The 18,367-nt window shown below is 37.7% G+C and overlaps 11 protein-coding genes across 11 annotated transcripts; 7 read left to right on the forward strand and 4 right to left on the reverse strand.

The window, feature by feature from the left end:
• SOCG_05195 (uncharacterized protein) lies at positions 1-1,790 on the forward strand. The gene is made up of 2 exons (XM_013162399.1): positions 1-104; positions 177-1,790. The coding sequence occupies exons 1-2, from the start codon at positions 85-87 to the stop codon at positions 502-504; spliced, it is 348 nt and encodes a 115-aa protein (XP_013017853.1). The 5' UTR covers positions 1-84; the 3' UTR covers positions 505-1,790.
• Positions 623-1,948, reverse strand: SOCG_01990 (SWI/SNF and RSC complex subunit Ssr4; the record flags this gene model as incomplete). Its single annotated transcript, XM_013160484.1, has 3 exons — positions 623-1,471; positions 1,604-1,747; positions 1,790-1,948. 3 exons carry the CDS (start codon positions 1,946-1,948, stop codon positions 623-625), a joined length of 1,152 nt encoding a protein of 383 aa, XP_013015938.1.
• A 368-nt stretch (positions 1,949-2,316) lies between these two features.
• SOCG_01991 (anaphase-promoting complex subunit Apc2) lies at positions 2,317-4,456 on the reverse strand (the record flags this gene model as incomplete). The annotated part of the gene is made up of 3 exons (XM_013160485.1): positions 2,317-2,506; positions 2,561-3,180; positions 3,221-4,456. 3 exons carry the CDS (start codon positions 4,454-4,456, stop codon positions 2,317-2,319), a joined length of 2,046 nt encoding a protein of 681 aa, XP_013015939.1.
• A 359-nt stretch (positions 4,457-4,815) lies between these two features.
• SOCG_01992 (ACN9 family protein) lies at positions 4,816-5,345 on the forward strand (the record flags this gene model as incomplete). Its single annotated transcript, XM_013160486.1, has 2 exons — positions 4,816-5,112; positions 5,280-5,345. The coding sequence occupies 2 exons, from the start codon at positions 4,816-4,818 to the stop codon at positions 5,343-5,345; spliced, it is 363 nt and encodes a 120-aa protein (XP_013015940.1).
• On the reverse strand, positions 5,272-5,879 carry SOCG_01993 (V-ATPase assembly factor Pkr1; the record flags this gene model as incomplete). Its single annotated transcript, XM_013160487.1, has 2 exons — positions 5,568-5,879; positions 5,272-5,437 (listed from the first exon to the last, which is right to left on the reverse strand). The coding sequence occupies exons 1-2, from the start codon at positions 5,756-5,758 to the stop codon at positions 5,272-5,274; spliced, it is 357 nt and encodes a 118-aa protein (XP_013015941.1). The 5' UTR covers positions 5,759-5,879.
• Positions 5,880-6,496: 617 nt separating this feature from the next.
• SOCG_01994 (mediator complex subunit Pmc1) lies at positions 6,497-9,567 on the forward strand. Its single transcript, XM_013160488.1, has one exon. The coding sequence runs from the start codon at positions 6,706-6,708 to the stop codon at positions 9,343-9,345; it is 2,640 nt and encodes an 879-aa protein (XP_013015942.1). The 5' UTR covers positions 6,497-6,705; the 3' UTR covers positions 9,346-9,567.
• Positions 9,502-12,628, reverse strand: SOCG_01995 (pseudouridine synthase). Its single transcript, XM_013160489.1, has one exon. The coding sequence runs from the start codon at positions 11,637-11,639 to the stop codon at positions 9,597-9,599; it is 2,043 nt and encodes a 680-aa protein (XP_013015943.1). The 5' UTR covers positions 11,640-12,628; the 3' UTR covers positions 9,502-9,596.
• Positions 11,713-12,758, forward strand: SOCG_01996 (uncharacterized protein). Its single transcript, XM_013160490.1, has one exon. It carries the CDS (start codon positions 12,103-12,105, stop codon positions 12,475-12,477), a length of 375 nt encoding a protein of 124 aa, XP_013015944.1. The 5' UTR covers positions 11,713-12,102; the 3' UTR covers positions 12,478-12,758.
• A 426-nt stretch (positions 12,759-13,184) lies between these two features.
• Positions 13,185-15,169, forward strand: SOCG_01997 (chaperonin-containing T-complex gamma subunit Cct3). The gene is made up of 3 exons (XM_013160491.1): positions 13,185-13,250; positions 13,287-13,360; positions 13,428-15,169. The coding sequence occupies exons 1-3, from the start codon at positions 13,226-13,228 to the stop codon at positions 14,913-14,915; spliced, it is 1,587 nt and encodes a 528-aa protein (XP_013015945.1). The 5' UTR covers positions 13,185-13,225; the 3' UTR covers positions 14,916-15,169.
• On the forward strand, positions 15,128-16,769 carry SOCG_01998 (U3 snoRNP-associated protein Sof1). Its single transcript, XM_013160492.1, has 2 exons — positions 15,128-15,434; positions 15,490-16,769. The coding sequence occupies exons 1-2, from the start codon at positions 15,173-15,175 to the stop codon at positions 16,536-16,538; spliced, it is 1,311 nt and encodes a 436-aa protein (XP_013015946.1). The 5' UTR covers positions 15,128-15,172; the 3' UTR covers positions 16,539-16,769.
• On the forward strand, positions 16,732-18,367 carry SOCG_01999 (matrix protein import protein). Its single transcript, XM_013160493.1, has 3 exons — positions 16,732-17,249; positions 17,290-17,568; positions 17,612-18,367. Exons 1-3 carry the CDS (start codon positions 16,992-16,994, stop codon positions 18,227-18,229), a joined length of 1,155 nt encoding a protein of 384 aa, XP_013015947.1. The 5' UTR covers positions 16,732-16,991; the 3' UTR covers positions 18,230-18,367.

The following is an 18,367-nucleotide window of genomic DNA, read 5'->3' on the forward strand; positions in this document are numbered from 1 at the left end:
GTTTTCTTAACTAATTACAAAAACTAAAGCGTACTTTGGGATACATTTCTCTTCTTTGTTTTATAATAACGGTTGAACTATACGATGTCTTATTTCCGTAGCGGGTAAGGAATTGTGCTGTGGAGACACCTTGATGGACTTGAAAGACTTGTACACTAACAAGCGTGTTTTCTTAGTATCATTGGTTTTTTGTCTGGCTTGGGACTTAGTTATGCTGGCGGTGTCCAGTCACTATTGTTGTCAAGTAAACAAACCCAAACGGAATTACAAGTTACGACAGAATTAATTCAAGAACAAGTAAAATCTCAAAAGGAATTGGAGAACCGAATTCGAATATTGGAAGAAACGGCTTCAAGGTACAATACTGAAGAACAAGTAAAAGAATGGAAAACGATCGTCCAAAATATGCACCTTGACCAATTGGAATTACAATCACGACAAAAGCAAGTTGAAGAGGCTCTTGGACACTTATTATTAGAACGACAAACCAAGCTTTTGGTATGAAAAATGTAAGATAGTAACGAGAACTTATTTTGTGTAAATATTCGGATAGAACGATATAAACCCATTTTATTCATATTCATACTCATTCTTTTCTCTCTCTAATTAATGTACATTCCGCTTATGTCGAAGATGGTCTGTGAAGTACTCGTTCCCATGGAACAATTTTCGCTTGGGCAAACTCATTTAAAGAGCTCACTACTTTTTGATAGTCCTCCCAACTATCCATATTTGAGCATTCCTTCAGTTTTTCCGAAATAGTATTTGTATACGTGAGTTCTCCCTGTAAGCGTTGATATTCTTCGTCTTGCTTTACCAGTTGAGCCTTTTTCTCTTTCACTTCATTCGAAAATTCTTCTAACGACTTTTTAGTATCAAACACAGTAGGTGGCTCGATGTCTTTTGCTGCTTGTAATGTCAATAAAATCTGGCTCATCCATTCCGTATTCCTAACAAACCGCGCAGTGCATATTTGCTGCGGTGTCAATTTGTCCATGATGTCTCCCTTTTCAATTTCAAGATCTTCCGGAGCAATTGGCGGCGTCACCCCATTCTGTATTGTTGTCTTTACTGATGGGTCAGGTACTTGATTTGGGGGAACATTCCCTGAAGGTGCAGCAGCATTCGCAGTAGAAGGCGTCCGCGAACGTGCTCGTAATTGAGATGTAGCCGAAGATACACTGGCTTCATTCATTGGGGTGTCTACTGAGACGTTTGCAGCTGGTGTCCTCTGTTCCCTAAGTAAAAATGGAGGAGTTCGTATATCAGGAAGAGGATATTGCCGTATTTGCGGTGGTTTCGCAATTGAAATGTTTGCTGGCACAGAATCGTTTTCTGGTGCATGTATATAGTGAATTAACCAGTAATTATCAAACCCAATCCCAAGCAAACGATAACGAAACCGAGAATGAACTGTTTTAGGTTCTGATAATGGAAAGAAGCCATGTTTCGCTTCGTGGATCTCGAGCACCTGTATCCATAGTCAATATCAGTTATCTAAAGATCAAACTAATTGATCCATCATGCTTCTTATTGTTGACTTCCAGTCGATAGTAGATCTGTTGTATGGCCAATCTAAAGAATCCTTCCTCAAAACACTTACCTTTCCAGTTACCTCTATATTAAAGACACGTTCATTACTCATAAAATGCATACCATCTGGAGGACAAGGTAACGTTGGTGCTTGCCAAGCTAAAAACAATGTTCCATCATTGGGTTGGTCGACTAGCGTCCATGAAAACGTAATCTGTAACATTAGAAATGCTTTCTTATCTTAAAAAGAGAATACCTGAGGAAGCGCTTGAGATGCTTTCGTAAGAATATCAACTACCGCAGGAATTGGTAATTGAGGAGCAGGTGGATAAGGCAAATTTGCACGACACCATACTTGAGACCTGTAATCTAAAGGAATAGACAATAACGTTTGGGCCGCTGTAGTAGCAGACATCACCCTTTCTATTGCAATTTCGTTTTACAAATCGTCAAGACCACAATGGTGTCGTAGCCTAACATTTAATAACTAAGTGTTACTCTTCAGTATATAGTATAAGGAGCTTTTACATTTTCTTTAGTAAACATTTTCAACATTTAGTAAATATGTAAATTCATGCTTTTTCATTAACATTAAAACAAATTTATTTTCATATTTCTTTCCGATGCATTAAGTACTCGGATATTAGTAAACAAGACCATTATCCGCTTTCACCTTCATGTAATGAAATAATCACATAAATTGGCAAAGCATACTTTCATTATATAGAATATTTCGTAAATATGTGAGGAAATCATAAAACCTGCATCGAATTTAGAAAGTATTTATTTGAGTTTATAAGCACCTCCAGTAAATTCCAGCTTATCTTCTTTGACCATCAAAGCAAGAAATTCTCGTAATTCATTCTGGGTTCGATTGTAACCATCGGGGGGAGGTATAAACATTGTCAACATATTATGAATTCTTTCCAATTCCAAAGATCCAAGATTTGTGAGCATACCAACCACAAAAGACCTAAAATGCGTTAGTACTTTATGCATAAATAATATGAAGAGTCGAAGGTCATACCAATAAACGCGCATTTCCGAAGCTGTTGCATCCGACTGCGACTGAACAGCCGATGCAGGTTCATCTTCAATAGCTGTATCAATTACTGCTGCTTCTTCTTGGGTTTCTCGGACGCGATAGATATCGTCTTTTACCAATGTTAACACTTGATGATGAACCCAAAAGTTGATATGCTTTTTCACTATTTCTGTGGGCTGACCCAATTGGTTTGCAGCTTCTTCTAGTCTAAGAGTTGGTGACTCTTCAAAAAAAGACAATAACGTAGCTTGTTCAGGAGTAACAGATATGTTCAATGTTCGATCTTCAAGCTCAATCTCCAATTCCACAGTTCCTAGATTTTGCAAATAGACCAACTCGCGTTTATTTTGATTTTTAGAAAAGCTATTCGCGTACTTGTCAAGTTCTTCCTGAATTGCTTTGGGCGTTCTGAATGACCGTACTATAAGATTAGGCCAAAAAATTCTAGATAGAACAGTAGCATGGAAAACATCTGATTCATTTTCCCTTTCATGGATGAATGAATCGATGTATTTCGATTTCTTTATATCTTCAAGCATGACATTACACATTTGTAGCGTGGATTCCCCGAATCGATATTTCAGGAATCCTATATTTTTTTCCTGTGGAAATCGTTAGTACTATCATAATGTATATACTTACTTCATGATCGTAATTATAATCCGTAATTTGTAATAAACGTTCTGCAAGCAACAGTTGAAGTTCCTTAATGAGGGTTTCCTTGCTTTTGAAAATAGAAATTAGACTCGCGATAATATCTTTATCTGTCGGTTTTCGAAAGTCAGGAGCCGCATCAATGGGATCTGGCATCCACTTTAGGTAATCATTACGATCGGAAGCAGCATCCACATTGCTGGCAGGAAGTTTTGAAAGCTCATTAGACAAGCCATTTTCAGACTTGCTGAAAAGAAGATATACCAATGATTTACTTGTATCGTCTCGCTCATTTAAAAAACTACGGATAGGTTTCAAGGCCTTATCCAGTAAAACACCTGGCGGATCCAATGCGAGAAAGCATCGTATAGTTGAGACGTAAAAGATGAGGATAGAAGATGTATCTTTACTTGGTCTCAATATGTTTTTTTCACAGTTAGACATGAACTTTTCTACTAAATACTGACGTTGTTCTGGCTGGCGAGCAGCGAGTCTTAAGTCTTCAATAGCACCGGACGATCGAGGATACTCCAAGACTATTTCAAAAATAGAATCAGATCGTAATCGTCCAAGTAAATTTGAAACTAACTGATCAAGTTGAATATGTACGGAAGCAGTGGAAAGAAATGAGACATGTTCAACCAAAAGTGTAAGCTCACTTCGGATCCACTCAGCTGCCTCCTGGTAAACACCGTAAGACCAGTGATAGCCGTAACGTCGATACAAAAGGGTTTGTACATGATCTTTTAAAGAAAGCGCAAAAGTTTCCTTCAACTCTGAAACCAAACCCAATTGTCTTAGTCTTTCACAAAGATGGAAAAAATCTTCTAGACCGAGAGATGGATTAGATTCGTTTTCTGACCATAAATTTAAGATTTTTTTTAGGTAAGCAAATAAGGGCTTCCGAATTTGATCAAGCGGTAGGTGCCTTCTACAAAGACTCCAGAAACATTGCTGGACATGGTCAAGTTGGATAGTGGGATCTTTCGTAGCATAATCCCTGTAAGAAAACCAAAAGGAATAGAGGTTTTGGATGAGACCCTGCAGTTCTTCTATAGTAGTAGGACGATTATCAAACAATTGCGTTTGAATCGATGAATAAAAATTGGATCTTAATGTATCTATGAGGGTAGATTCTGATAACGTTTTGGTGCTTTCTTGCTGAGGAGTTTGGAAAAATTGAAAAACCTTTACAATGGACGCAGAACGATCTTTGCATTCCATAATAATAAATATTTAGAAGAATTCTTCAAGTTTTCCCTTAGGAATATTCGTTGTGAGTAGAGTTTTACGAATGTAAAGACAGCAAAAATGTAAACAACTTGGATGAATGAGCGAAAATAGTTGGCAAGCGTAAAGGAATTTAGGATTAGTAGTTTTTAAAAAAAGATAAAGGAAGAACGAAAATTAATTAAATGGTGAATATTGAAAAACACCTTACATTGAGTAGAGACGGACGGAACTGAATGTCAGCGAAGGCAACATGAATGGAGTTTCACATCCACCACGAAGCCAAAAACTGACATTGAAGCTGTAGGGTTGTAAAGGGATAAAAAGAAAAATATATATCTTAGAAATACAGGATGAACGGTGTTACAAATTTGCTGAAAAAGAATGCACTGACGCCTCCGATTCCTCTTTATCGACGATTGCTGCGAGTTCATCGAGTTATGCTTGGTCCACAAGAACGAGCATTGGGTGATGAATACGTAAAAGCCGAATTTAGACGCCATAAGAACGTTACAAACCCACTGCATTTAGTAGGCTTCCTGACGTCTTGGCAACGCTATGCAGAAACACTGGAAGCTGATGCATGGAAAGAACAACGAGTTGATAATAGAGACTTATTAGAATCATTGAATGAGCAACAGTTAGGACAGGTAAGTGTTTCATCTTCCATGAATTAAAGACCTATTAAGCGAAATTGCTTTGATACAGTTGCATTCTGTTTCAATTGAAATGCAGGATTTTGTATTTCATACTGGTCTATATAAATTCTATCTAAATTCTGATGTTCTATCAAAAAATACCTTGCTAACTTATTTAGCTTTACGAGCTCTCGAAGGCTCTTCGCGAAGAGAGAGATTCTGAATCTGATCCAGTGAAGAAGTAGTAGGTCTCTTGGTTTGTTCTTTTTCGTTTCGAGGTGGACGTTCGGATGTTGTATTACCTTGGACACGACTATGAGCAAGCTCAACGAGAAACCTGAGTATTTTGTTAGTTGGCTCAAATTTTCGGAAATGAATTATGCTGTACTAAAAATATCTTTTTAAACAGAAAAAGAAACAAGAAAAATCGAATGAAACTTCTTTATCTATTTGAAATGCTTCCTTACCATGTTAACGATAACCAAAGACACAGCGTCAATAGTAAGAGAATTATACAATGCACACTTTTCGTACTAATATACAGGGCTATGAATAAGACAGCTAGCACTGCACAGGCGGCATGAGCGGACTTTGCTAATACTGGGGTTACGCCTGGAACGAAAATGCTCTGCCACAGTTCTTGAAAGTAAGATGCCATTACTCCTTTATGATTTGTAACTGAACTAAAGCCGTTACAAGTAAATTTATCCTTTTCTTTGCTACTCAATTTGGGTTTGAGTATTTCAGATGACCCTGCTTTTTAGGTACATGAATGCAAGTGCTTGGTATTGCTATAACAAGTAATATTCTAATTCATATCTTGTTTAAGATAATATCCATCCAAAAAGAATTTGAAAACACCATGTTTGAAGTCAAACATTTCTCTTTTATTTTATTTCTGGTGAAACGTTACGGAAGAGAGAAGGAGTCCATATCTGTTTTGGTTTTTTGACAACTTCTGAGCGTGGTATAATTCGACGAGCGAAATCTAAGATGAGTTGATGGGAATGCTCAGTTTAGAATACCAATCGCTTGATCTATTTTATGTATAAGAGGATGCTTTTTTTTTGTATCTACTTGTGTTTATGCTCACTACTTTTCGATTGATAATTATGCCGGGTCTACTCATACCAAATCCTGTCTAGGGCGACGGGCTGTGAATTACTAAAATACTCATCTCATCTCTAAGTAGTTTTATTTTCTAATGTATATTTAAAAAACAAAACAAAAAAAAAGCGATTCTTTAAAAATTCTTGAGAAACAATAACTATATTATCATCATCATACTACTAGAATATTTTTTAAGGCAAGTATTGTACTTCGTTATAGCCGTTTAACGATATAATGTAACACTATTCGGCGCTTCATTCTACAACAGTGCAGACCTATTAAGAGGTTTAATGTTCTCATTATATGGGTTCGCTTGATTTTCATTAGATGCTAAAGTCCTGTAAGAAACGAAACATAGTTTTGTTTCATACTAGTTTGAATATACGGATCCTTTTATTTATTTTTTGTTCATTTCATTCCAAGAGAAAGTTTCGGTTCTGCGTAGATGGTACATTGTTGAAAACAAGGACTTGCTTGCGTTTCATGCAATGAATTATGGACCCACCTGCGATTCCTCATATCACTCAAGGTTTTTATCCTCTATTTAATATTGTAGAAACATATTCGCGTCATGTTTTAAACGAACTAGTTTCTCTGGCGGAAATATTACCGTCTATGTCGAATGTTGACAAGAAGAGAAGTATATTGGATTGGTTACTACGGTCTCGGACATACACTATAAAGTTACTTATTTTAGCAAGATGGATGCATTTCTCACCTCTCGTTCATCGTTGCATTGATGTAGTCGCATTCTTGCAAGGTCAAAAGTTTTGCTATCAAAATTTAGTACACGTACTACAGACTATTCGCTATCAAATGTCTTTTGCTCGTTTAAGAAATGCTGATCTTTTGACTGCTTTGGATCTCTTATCAACTGGAACCAATGTTCGTCTGCTAAATGCTCCCAGTTCTCGTACGTACGTTCTGCCCCGTAATGAAATTTCCACGAAGCAGGTATTACAAGCACTGCGGACTATAAATATGATTCTTCGAATTCGTCTTGATTTGCATGAAGTGATTCCTTCCCCTTTTCGAAAATTCGTAATTAATAACGGACGATGTACGTTCACCGTTCCTAATGAATTCTCAGTTTCCATGACCACCAATTCACAAGACCCTACCTTAAATACTTCTTCTTTTCAGTGGTTCGTTGTAGATTTCGAATTTCTACTCCCAAAGTACTCTTCCACCCCTTCTAAATTCAAACAACTTGTCGAGCATCATGTGAACGAGCAGATTGCACTACGCTTGGCTGAGCAGAACCCTATTCTCCCTCTTGTTTATAATATTATTCACAAGTTTTGTGTATTTCAGCAACTAAACATTCTTTCCCAAGAAGCCTTTCAGCTTTCAAGACAGAGCTGGCTTGGTCACCTACGCACTGTTTACGACGAAAACGTCCCCCAAATTCGCTTGTATTATTGGCCCCAATTTACGAAGAAAAAAGATGGAAATGTAATCCCATCGAATCATTCTATATGTATATGTACAGAAACACAGGATACCCCAGCTTTAGAACGTATTCTTAGTACTAGGAAATCTAATTGTGACTATGAACACGTTTATCTGAAAGCCAAATGGTATCACGATGAAGAAGTTGAAACAATTTCTTTGGATGCTTCCGCCAGTACGCAAACGTTATTGCTGAAAGTAACTGAGATGCACGCGCGATTAATACTCGGACAAATCCAAAAAGAATTGCATCCAAAAATTTTCAGCGAGCTGACGGATAATGAATTGAAAATTCGCCTGTTTGACCATGACATCGTTGTCAAGGTTAACAGCGTATCAGGAAGACTAGTTTTGCTCAGCTCTAATTCTCCTTTATCACCACCTCGTTATTTGCGTGCAGCTGAGAAAAACATTGCTTTGAGTTCCCAGTCAGCATCTCAGATTATAAATCGACTTTACTTCTTTTGTATTCAGACCGAACTTACTGAAGTAGCGTTGTGTGCCGACTTGAGTGCTGTCCAAGGTTATATTTCTTTTCCGGAATTTGCTTTTACAAAGAAACTTTGGCGTCGGAGTGATGATTTGCTTTGGATTCTGGCTTTTAATGTTGAAACTATGGAATGGTTTGCAAAATTAGCCAACTTCGCTGGTCAAGTTGTATATTCACAAGAAATTTATACCACTGAAGCAAATTTAAACATAGAAAGCTTCCATCGATTAGCATATCTTTTGGAAATACAAAGCTTACTTTACCATGCTCAAAGCGCCTGCTATGAACGTCAAATCCCTTTTGAATGCATACCTACACCTTCAAATGCTCTGACTGTAAATAACTATACTCCTTTTGTCAGAACTGGAAGTTTGAGTATATCTATGCCTACGAACAATGCTGACATTTGTCCACTAGTTTTCATCCGAGCCCATGATGGTATGATGATTTTTGAAGGCAGAATCATGCATCGGCCTCCATTCAAAATGGAAAAAGAGACTTTCAAAACATGTACCATTAATTGGAAAAAGGGGAGATTTACAATGCATTCTACAAACTTTAATGATTTTGAAGAATTCTGGAATAGACTATGTAAAGTTTTGTCTTTGTCAAAAACAACTTGGTTTGAGGTCAATTTGTCCACACTGAGGTTCATCGATTTTACATATCTAAAGCAATACAAATTCAGGCTATCTATCAATGATCGCGGAACTTTTTCAATATACTTCTTTGATCCTGAAAGTCCTTTTCAATTAATTGTGCATTACTTGAATAATATATTCACAGATAATGCATACGATATGCAGCCCCTAAAGATTATTATGGATAGAACTAAGGGAGTATTAGAAGCACAACAAATGGGATATACTGTCTTGGCTCGTTCACTTCGAGAGTATCGAATACTCTTCTCTCCAAGACACGGTATCCAGGTTTCGTTAAATCGTTTTGGTTGTTTGTTGCAAGATACTTACTCTTTATCAACGCCGGCTGTAAAGTCCGAATATTCACAAAACCCCGTGCAACGGTGGGAACCGTGTCAATGGTTAAACTCTGTTTGGGAAGGCGATTTAGGCGATGATGAACTGAACGGCCAAGTTGAGGCCTCTCCGGAATTACACTTATTAAAGACAATGAAAACTGCAGACTTGAGTGCTATCCTAAAAAAAATTTTATCTATTCCACAGAAATATTAGTTTCCTGTTTTTTTTTTCTGTTTAAAAATGAAGTCAAATCAAGAAAGCCGTTATGGTTTTATGATGTTTTGAATTCAATGTTTTAGAGTAAAAAGGATATATAGACGGTGTTAATGACAATTACAGTTGACGAGTACTACGGCATAAAAAGTACAGTTAACCTAAATGTATTAAGTAAAACTAATAACGTCCTGTAATAACCTGAACCCTTAGACCAAAAATTAACTTATTTCCCCTTTTTGGTTTTACATTTAAGACGACGAATCACGTAGATTTGTCATAAGAAAACGCTGATCACCGCTAGATGTAGCACTGCGAGTTGCTTCACGCAAGGCCATAGTCGCATATGAGGAGGAAGGTAATTGAAACTTCAATACCAAAGCCCTGTATTTTCCGTCGTCAGTAGTAACGGGAGCTTTATTCTCCAAAACATCTTTGTCGGTAGTTGTAATTTGCTGTTCTAAAGAGTCATACTTTATAGTATACCATTCCATACCCTTAGGGCGAACCACTAATTTGCGATAATCACCTGGTAAAGAAAGCTCCCTGTCTTTTCGAGCCATCTGGCATGGATCAAGTGAATGTTCACTCATAATCCTCTTGTACGCATCAAAGGTTGAATTATTAGGATATAAAATATTACGTCCGGGTAGTGGTAAAACAATGTCATAAATTGTGTAGTTTCCTAACTCTTCCTCTTTCAAATGTCTTGCAATAGGCTTAGAAGTTTGAGGAATATCTTCAACAACATCTGGCGCTTCAGGATCAACAGGAATATTATCATTAGATTGATTTCCTGTGGGAGATTCCAATACTAAATCACCGGCAACTGGTTTGTCGCCTAACTGCTTAATACGCCAAGAAACTACCTTATTCCAAACATATGATTGGTAAGCATGTGGATAGATACTACGCAAGTGTCTCGGAATTCTTTGAAAAGCTCCCAAGAAATCATTTTGGTTTCCACTTCGTAACCAGGTTTCCAAAATGCTAGTCTCGGCGATAAGGCGACGGGGAAGAATTTTCAAAGTGGCATCCGGATCATGAGTAGTATGCCAGATATTCATAGCTTCACGAACGGGACCTGTATGCTCAGGACGAGGAGAAAGAATGAGTTCTACAGCTTTTTTCCAATCAGATTGCAGTAGGGCAATTCCGATGGTGTGTGTTCCCACCGAAGATGTGCCAAATCTTTGGAGACCGAAATAGTTGATGAAACCATGTTCCTTGATGGAAGACATACAAAGCTCGATTTTGTCTTCTGGGGTTGAAACATCACGCAAGACCACTTGGAATTCATTACCTTGCAAATCACCGAGTTTTAGTGGAGAGTTTCCGTAAGAGTAGTTACCCAAAAGGAAACCGTATGTTGAGTTGGAAAGAGAACCAGCGTTTAGTTGGGCAAGACGAGAAGCACGAACATGACGGACGGCAGCGCGCTGACAAGTAATACCCCTTCTATCTTTTGTACCTGCAATAGAAAGCAGTTTCGTAGGGATTTTCAGAAGACGAGCAATTTTTCCTAGGCAATCCATAGAATCACGGTTTTCTTTGTACAAATGAAAATAACAATATTCACCTCCCAAGGCCTTCCAGCTAAGTCGAGCATCTCTCTTTGGTCTAGGTTGATTGCTACGCGTAGACTTATGAACTTGAAAAGAACCATCTTTAGTGGTGGTTGATTCCAACCCAGAAAAGTGTTTGCGAATGAGTTGATGCAGAAGCGTGCGTTTCGTCTTGTCGAGCGGAGTAGAAAACTGAGATGATTCTAGCACTGCAGTTTCGTTTGATTTACCAATTGAGAGATCTTGAAGACAACTAAAAAACTGAGAAGCCGCATCTTGAGGAATGCATTCTGAAAGCTCTGAAGGTAAAGGAATTGAATCAGCAGGAGTAGCCGCCTGTCCTTGTTCTTCTAAAGTTACATCTGAATGGGGAACGACGGACTGTTTCTCAATTTTATCCTCCTTGGCCGATGAAGATGCTTCTACCTCCGGCAAAGGGTCATGAGATTCCATATCTGTCAAAGTAATAACTTTCCCTTCTACGTCCACTTCGTGTACCATAAAGTCTGTAAAGCGCGCTTTTAAAATCCCATCTATAGCAGGAAGTCCCGAATCTAAGAAAGTTTCAATTCCGGCATCTTCTTCAGTCATGTAGAACCTTTGGTTTTCAGCATTCTCGACATCATTGACTTCTTTGGCTCCTTTGGCCTTTTCACTGTAAGCCTCTATTTCTGTCTGGTTCGAATACTCCTCCGTACGAAGTCTTTTTCTAGGCTCTTCTGCAGACATAGTATAGTTGCTTCCAAAGGTGTTGAGTTTGTTCTTCAGAAATTGAGTGTTTCAAATATTAATTTCGTTATAAAGATTTTACACTAGTTAACGACGATGTCACAATTTAGGAAAAGGTAGGAGATTGAAAAAAATGTAGGAAAAAAAAAAAAAAAATAGGTAGTAAAAGAAAATTATTTAGATTTGGTTACCAAGTCGTTCTAGTACAGCTTTTTTCTTCCTTCTTTGACTGAATGCAATGCTTGTTGATTAACGCAGTGAAGAGCAAGAGTACAAGAGTAAGAACCAGCCAAAGAAGCATCGTAATAAACAGGATTCGTTCGTATTCGGACGCTTTTGAGGAAGATTTTGTTTTATTTCACTTTCTCCTTTATCGTTTTATAACGCTTCGTCCTGTAAAAGAACTGACAATACCTCTTTCCCTTGTTTCTTTTGACAGTGTTTTGAAAGTTTGTTGCATTAAATGGATCAGGAGAAGAATTGGATAGATGAGTTTCATCCTTCATCTTTTACAAATCCTATAGAAAAGCTAAACGCAATTCTCCCCAAGCAAGGGACACCTCAACAGTTGGCAACTTCGTCGCAGCAATTACTCAATCAGTTTCAGTCAACCTTGAACAATAACCTTTCTGTATTGAATAATCAAATCCAGCAAATATGTGGGAATTTACCTCGTTTGCCAACCATGGTTTCAGCCTTAGATCATGATAGTCGACTTCTTTCCCAAACTTGCGACTCATTTCCTTTCAAGGAGGATTCTTTGAACGCTCTTCAAGAACTTGAAGAAATTCGGAAGAATTTAGGACTTACGATTGCTGAAATCGACAAACAGTTTTAGGTAAAACTTATTTGTACACTGTCCTTATCCAAAAATTTGTCGTAGAATGATCTATTTTTTATGTCTGTGCCTCTTTGACTTATCCTCTCTATTTTATTAATTTCCTTGCTTTTTTTATATTCAACTTACGAAAGCGAAAGCGCCTGTAAACTTTTATTATTTTGCATATTTCCCATTTACACAATCCTACGTTTTTTTTCATAATAATCTAAATTTAATAAGAAACTCTTTGATTTCATACACATCAATGCTATTTCCACTTACATTCCCGTGTAAGTCTGCTACATTTGCTGTTTCCTTTCTACTACTGATCAAGACATAACCTTCATCTCAGAAACGTTATTCTTGTTTATTGTAAAATTCGAGTAAACTTTCTATAGAGATTGCTTTAGGAATTGGAATTCAATAAGCGGTCTTCTCAGTTTTTTTTCCATAAATCTTTGGCAAATAAAAAATGTAGATTTGGTTTAGTACAATCTTCAGTATGAAGAAGTATACAGCACGCTTTTGAATAAAATAAACAAAATAGTAGCCTAATGCACTGATTTAACGAAATGAAACACTTTATCCTCCTCTTGCTTTTTTTTTCTACATACAGTATTCTTTGTTTTTTAAAGTAAACAGTAAATTTGTCTTATCTAAGATATCGCAGTCTACCGCTGTCACTATAGCGTTGGCTTTCGATGGTAGTTGCTTTAAATTAAGAGCGAACATCGCTGCTGTAGACTTCGTCTGTCCTTCGCCAAATATGCAGTCTCCTGTATTTGTGATGAGTAAGTAAATAAATATGAAAAATGGCTAACAAATAGACACAAATGCCAACCGTCAGGTTGGTTACAAGGCACAGATGTCTAATATTCAAGCGGCAAAAGCCGTTGCTGATGTATGAGATTCATATTGATGACTTCCTTTATTTTACGAGGAAAACTTTATAAACTAACTATAAATAGGTTATTCGAACGTGCTTAGGTCCTCGTGCCATGCTGAAAATGCTTCTTGACCCAATTGGTAGTGTTTTGCTGACAAACGATGGACATGCTATTTTACGAGAAATCGAGGTCGCTCATCCTGCCGCAAAGAGTATGATTGAACTTGCTCGTACCCAGGACGAAGAAGTTGGTGACGGTACCACATCTGTTATTATTTTGGCTGGTGAAATTTTGGCTGCTGCTAGCCCTCTTTTGGAGCGGAAGATTCATCCCGTTGTTATGATCCGTTCATTTAAACAAGCTCTTGAAGATGCATTGAAGGTTATTGACAAAATTACGTTACCCGTGAACGTTGATGACAATGTTGAAATGTTCCGATTAATTCGTACATGCATTGGCACAAAACTTGTCGCTAGATGGAGTGATTTAATGTGTCATTTGGCTCTCCGAGCTGTCCGTACAGTTGTTTCTACTGCCAATGGAAGAATGGAAATTGACATCAAGCGTTATGCCCGCGTTGAAAAAATTCCTGGTGGTGAGATTGAATCTAGTTGTGTTTTAGACGGAGTAATGTTAAATAAGGATATCACTCATCCTAAAATGAGACGTCGTATTGAAAATCCCCGCGTTGTTTTGTTGGATTGTCCATTGGAATATCGTAAGGGTGAATCACAAACCAACATTGAAATAACCAAGGAATCGGATTGGAGCCGTGTGTTAGAAATTGAAGAAGAACAGATCAAACATATGTGCGACTGTGTAATTGCTGTCAAGCCTGATTTAGTAATTACGGAGAAGGGAATTTCTGACCTTGCTCAGCATTACTTACTCAAAGCAAATATTACTGCTATTCGTCGTACTCGCAAATCAGATAACAATCGTATCGCTCGTGCTACTGGTGCAACCATCGTAAACCGTGTCGAAGATTTACGTGAAAAGGATGTTGGAACTGGTTGTGGTTTGTTTTATGTTGATAAACTTGGTGATGAATACTTTACATTCCTTACTGGTTGCAAGAATCCTAAAGCTTGCACAATTGTGTTACGGGGCCCTAGCAAAGATATTATTAACGAGGTTGAACGTAATCTTCAAGATGCTATGGCGGTTGCCAGAAACGTGTTCTTCCATCCAAAACTTGCTCCTGGCGGTGGTGCTACTGAAATGGCTGTTAGCGTTTGTCTAGCAGAAAAGTCTCGTGCCATAGAGGATGTTGCTCAATGGCCTTATCGTGCCATTGCAGATGCTATTGAAATCATTCCTCGTACGTTAGTCCAGAATTGTGGTGCTAACCCGATCAAATCATTGACAGAACTTCGTGCTAAGCATGCCGAAGGTCACTACAGTTTCGGCATTGACGGTGAAACTGGTCGCGTCGTCGACATGCATGAGTATGGCGTTTGGGAGCCTGAGGCTGTGAAATTGCAATCTATCAAGACTGCCATTGAAAGTGCTTGCTTATTGTTACGTGTTGATGATATCGTCTCTGGTGTCCGCAAGCGTTCCGATTAAGTTATTTTAGATCTCAAGTTCCTTGGTTGGGCGGAAAAAATTCAAATGTGAATGTCATAGATTGCTTGTTAAACTCATCAGATATTTCATATTCAGTGTGAAATCATTAGTATCTTAGTATGCACTTGTAAATTTAGTTTTGCACATTTTATAAGTTATCATCTTACTCTAAATATAACGATAATCCTCACTGTAGCGCGCTAAAACCCAAAAGCCAACAAGTGCAGTACTTTCTTTTCGTTTGGAACGAACCAACCATGAAAGTAAAAACAATTACTCGAGGGACTTCGTTAACGCGTCTCAATGATCAGAATCCTGTTCAAAGGAATTTGGACCCTGCGCTCCATCCATTTGAACGTGCTCGTGAGTATACGAGAGCACTGAATGCCACGAAAATGGATCGAATGTTTGCCGCTCCTTTTCTAGGCCAGATGGGACAAGGGCACCAGGATGGTGTTTACTCATTAGCACGAGATACCAATTCTTTAATTGATTGCTCTAGTGGCAGTGGTGATGGTGGTATGTGAATTTCTAGGTGTGGAAGTTTAATTTTCCCTTATTAACTAATTTATAGTCGTAAAACTTTGGAATGCGGGTGAAAGAGAAGAACGGTGGTCTACAAAGGCTCATGATGGCATTGTCCGTGGATTAGTATTTTCTAATAATGGAGATATATTGTCATGTGCCTCTGACAGATATGTAAACCTTTATGATAAACAAGATGGTTCTGTTAAAAAGTCTTTTTTGGGAGATGCCTCTCTTTTAGATATTGATACTTGTAAAAAGGGACATACTTTTGCTACAAGTGGCGCAAACGTCTCTATTTGGGATATCAATCGTGACACGCCGGTATCGAAGTTTGAATGGGGTGTAGATACATTACCAGTAGTGAAGTTTAACTATGCTGAAACATCTGTGTTAGCTTCTGCCGGTATTGATCGTTCCATCGTAATTTACGATTTGAGAACGTCATCTCCATTAACTAAGTTGGTTACTAAACTACGTACCAATTCTATTTCATGGAACCCTATTGAGCCATTCAATTTTATTGCCGGAAGTGAAGATCATAATGTTTATCTGCACGACATGAGAAATATGAAACGAGCTCTTCATGTTTACAAAGATCATGTGTCCGCTGTTACCAGTGTGGATTTCTCTCCTACAGGACAAGAGTTCGTAAGTGGTTCGTATGATAAAACAATAAGATTATATAATGCTCGTGAAGGCCATAGTCGGGATATATATCATACGAAGAGAATGCAGAGGGTTACCAGTGTCCGTTTTTCGATGGATTCTCAATATGTTTTCTCGGGATCTGATGATAGCAATGTTCGTCTTTGGAGAGCTAAAGCATCTTCACGTGCCAGTATTCGCTCCACGAGAGAAGAAAACCGTCTTAAGTATTTGGATGCTCTGCGTGATCGTTACAAACATATTCCTGAAATTCGTCGCATTGCCCGTCATCGTCATGTTCCTTCAGTTGTTAAGAAGGCAGGCGAGATTAAGAGAGAAGAAATTGCTTCGCTTAAGCGCCGTGAAGAAAATCGTCGCCGTCATAGCAAGAAAGGTGCTGTGCCATACGAAAAAGAACGGGAAAAGCATGTTGTTGCTCTACAAAAATAGTTGGTTTTGGTAATTTAATGGTGTTAATTCTTGGGTTTTATGTTTTTGAACAATGGGAAAATTTGTACATTTTTTAGAAGATTATTAATAGAATGATACAATAAGATACGTCTGTATTTGGTTAAAACATTAGAAGAGCATTTCAATGAACTGGAAAGTTCAGCGAATATATTATTGAATAATATTCATACCACTACTATGAAAGGACCTGCCGTAGATTTGATCTATAAGCGGCTGCTATTTACAGTAACATACATTTATTGACGCATTCTCTTTTTTGATAGGAAAGAAGTTTATTCGTAATTATTAACATCAAAAAAAAAAATATAATGCTCCCTAATTAATGCTAAAATTAAGTATTACAGACAGGTTATTGTATATAAGCTCAAATCCCAAAGGATAATAGGTAACTATGTAAGAAATTTCTATCCCCAGAGCTAATCCGTGAAAAGAATGATTTTTAATAAAGGTCTGCTGTCAGCCTCGAGGTCCCGGCTGAATTTTCTGAAAATCAATACACGTCTTCATAGGAGGTATTCGATTTACGATTTAGTAAACCAGGATTTCTCAACGTATGAAAACCAGAAGCTGCATGTTCAACATGACCTAAAAGTTCGGCTGAAGGATTTGCTGAAAACATTTAATGCTCCTATACAAGTCGCAATAGGATATGGTAGCGGTGTGTTTCAACAGGCAGGTTATCAGTCATCTGTAGGTATTTTTGTATAAAAGTTGATTTCTAATTTCGCAGGCGAAACCAATGGTTGATTTTATTTTCCAAGTGAATGATCCAGTACGTTGGCATGAATTGAATATCCAGCAAAATCCCTCTCATTATTCTGCATTGAAGTACTTCGGACCAAAAGCAGTTACGAAAGTCCAAGAAGACTATGGTGCTAATATTTATTACAATACACAAGTACGAGTGGGGAATAGCATTATTAAGTACGGAGTCATAAAAAGAGAGTCATTGATGGATGATTTGAAAAACTGGAATACCCTTTATACAGCTGGGAGATGTCAAAAACCTGTAAGATTGCTGGCTTAAATGTAAGATAAACTAACATCGACAGGTGGCTTTATTTCAGGGAGAAGAGTTCTTTTACCCACTTAATCGTCAAAACTTAGAACAGGCTACCTCTGCTGCTCTATTCATGCTTCCGAATAAGTTTTCCGAATTTGAATTTTACAAGACTATAGTAAATCTTTCTTACATAGGCGATATGCGCATGTCACTATTTGCAGAGAATCCGAAGAAGGTGGATAATATTGTTTCAAAGCAGCTTTTTTATTTTAGAAAGTTATATTTACCCATTCTGTATACTCATTTTAATGTCAGCTTCCCCTTTTACGATTCAAAGTTCCATAAGCTAAATGGTCACGACCCTACTTTCCTGCTAGAAATTGAACATGAATCTACTGGGAAGGCAAATCACTACTTTAATAATTTGCCAATTAACTATCGGAATTTAATTCTGGCAGCTGCTTATAAACATGGTTTCAGTGAAAATGATTTGTGGTTACGGACATCTATTCAAACCCGGCAAATGCTAAGCATCATAGCATTGAAACGTCTTACACAACGGCCAATCTTAACACAGAGTGCCAAGGGCGTATTAACCGCTGGTTTGTACCGTTCTATAAGCTACTCTTTGGAAAAGCTGAAAAAGGGACTTTCTTTTTCAAAATAAAATCACCAGCGGAATCCCTAAATAATACGTCTCTCCTCTGACTATGTCTCTTTCGAAAGTTTGATTACGATATATATTAGAAGGTAGATTCAAACTCATAATGAACAAAAGTTTTTTATTGAATGTTTAAAATGTAGA

This window comes from Schizosaccharomyces octosporus, assembly GCF_000150505.1.
Source record: "Schizosaccharomyces octosporus yFS286 unplaced genomic scaffold supercont6.1, whole genome shotgun sequence".
NCBI classification, from domain to species: domain Eukaryota; kingdom Fungi; phylum Ascomycota; class Schizosaccharomycetes; order Schizosaccharomycetales; family Schizosaccharomycetaceae; genus Schizosaccharomyces; species Schizosaccharomyces octosporus.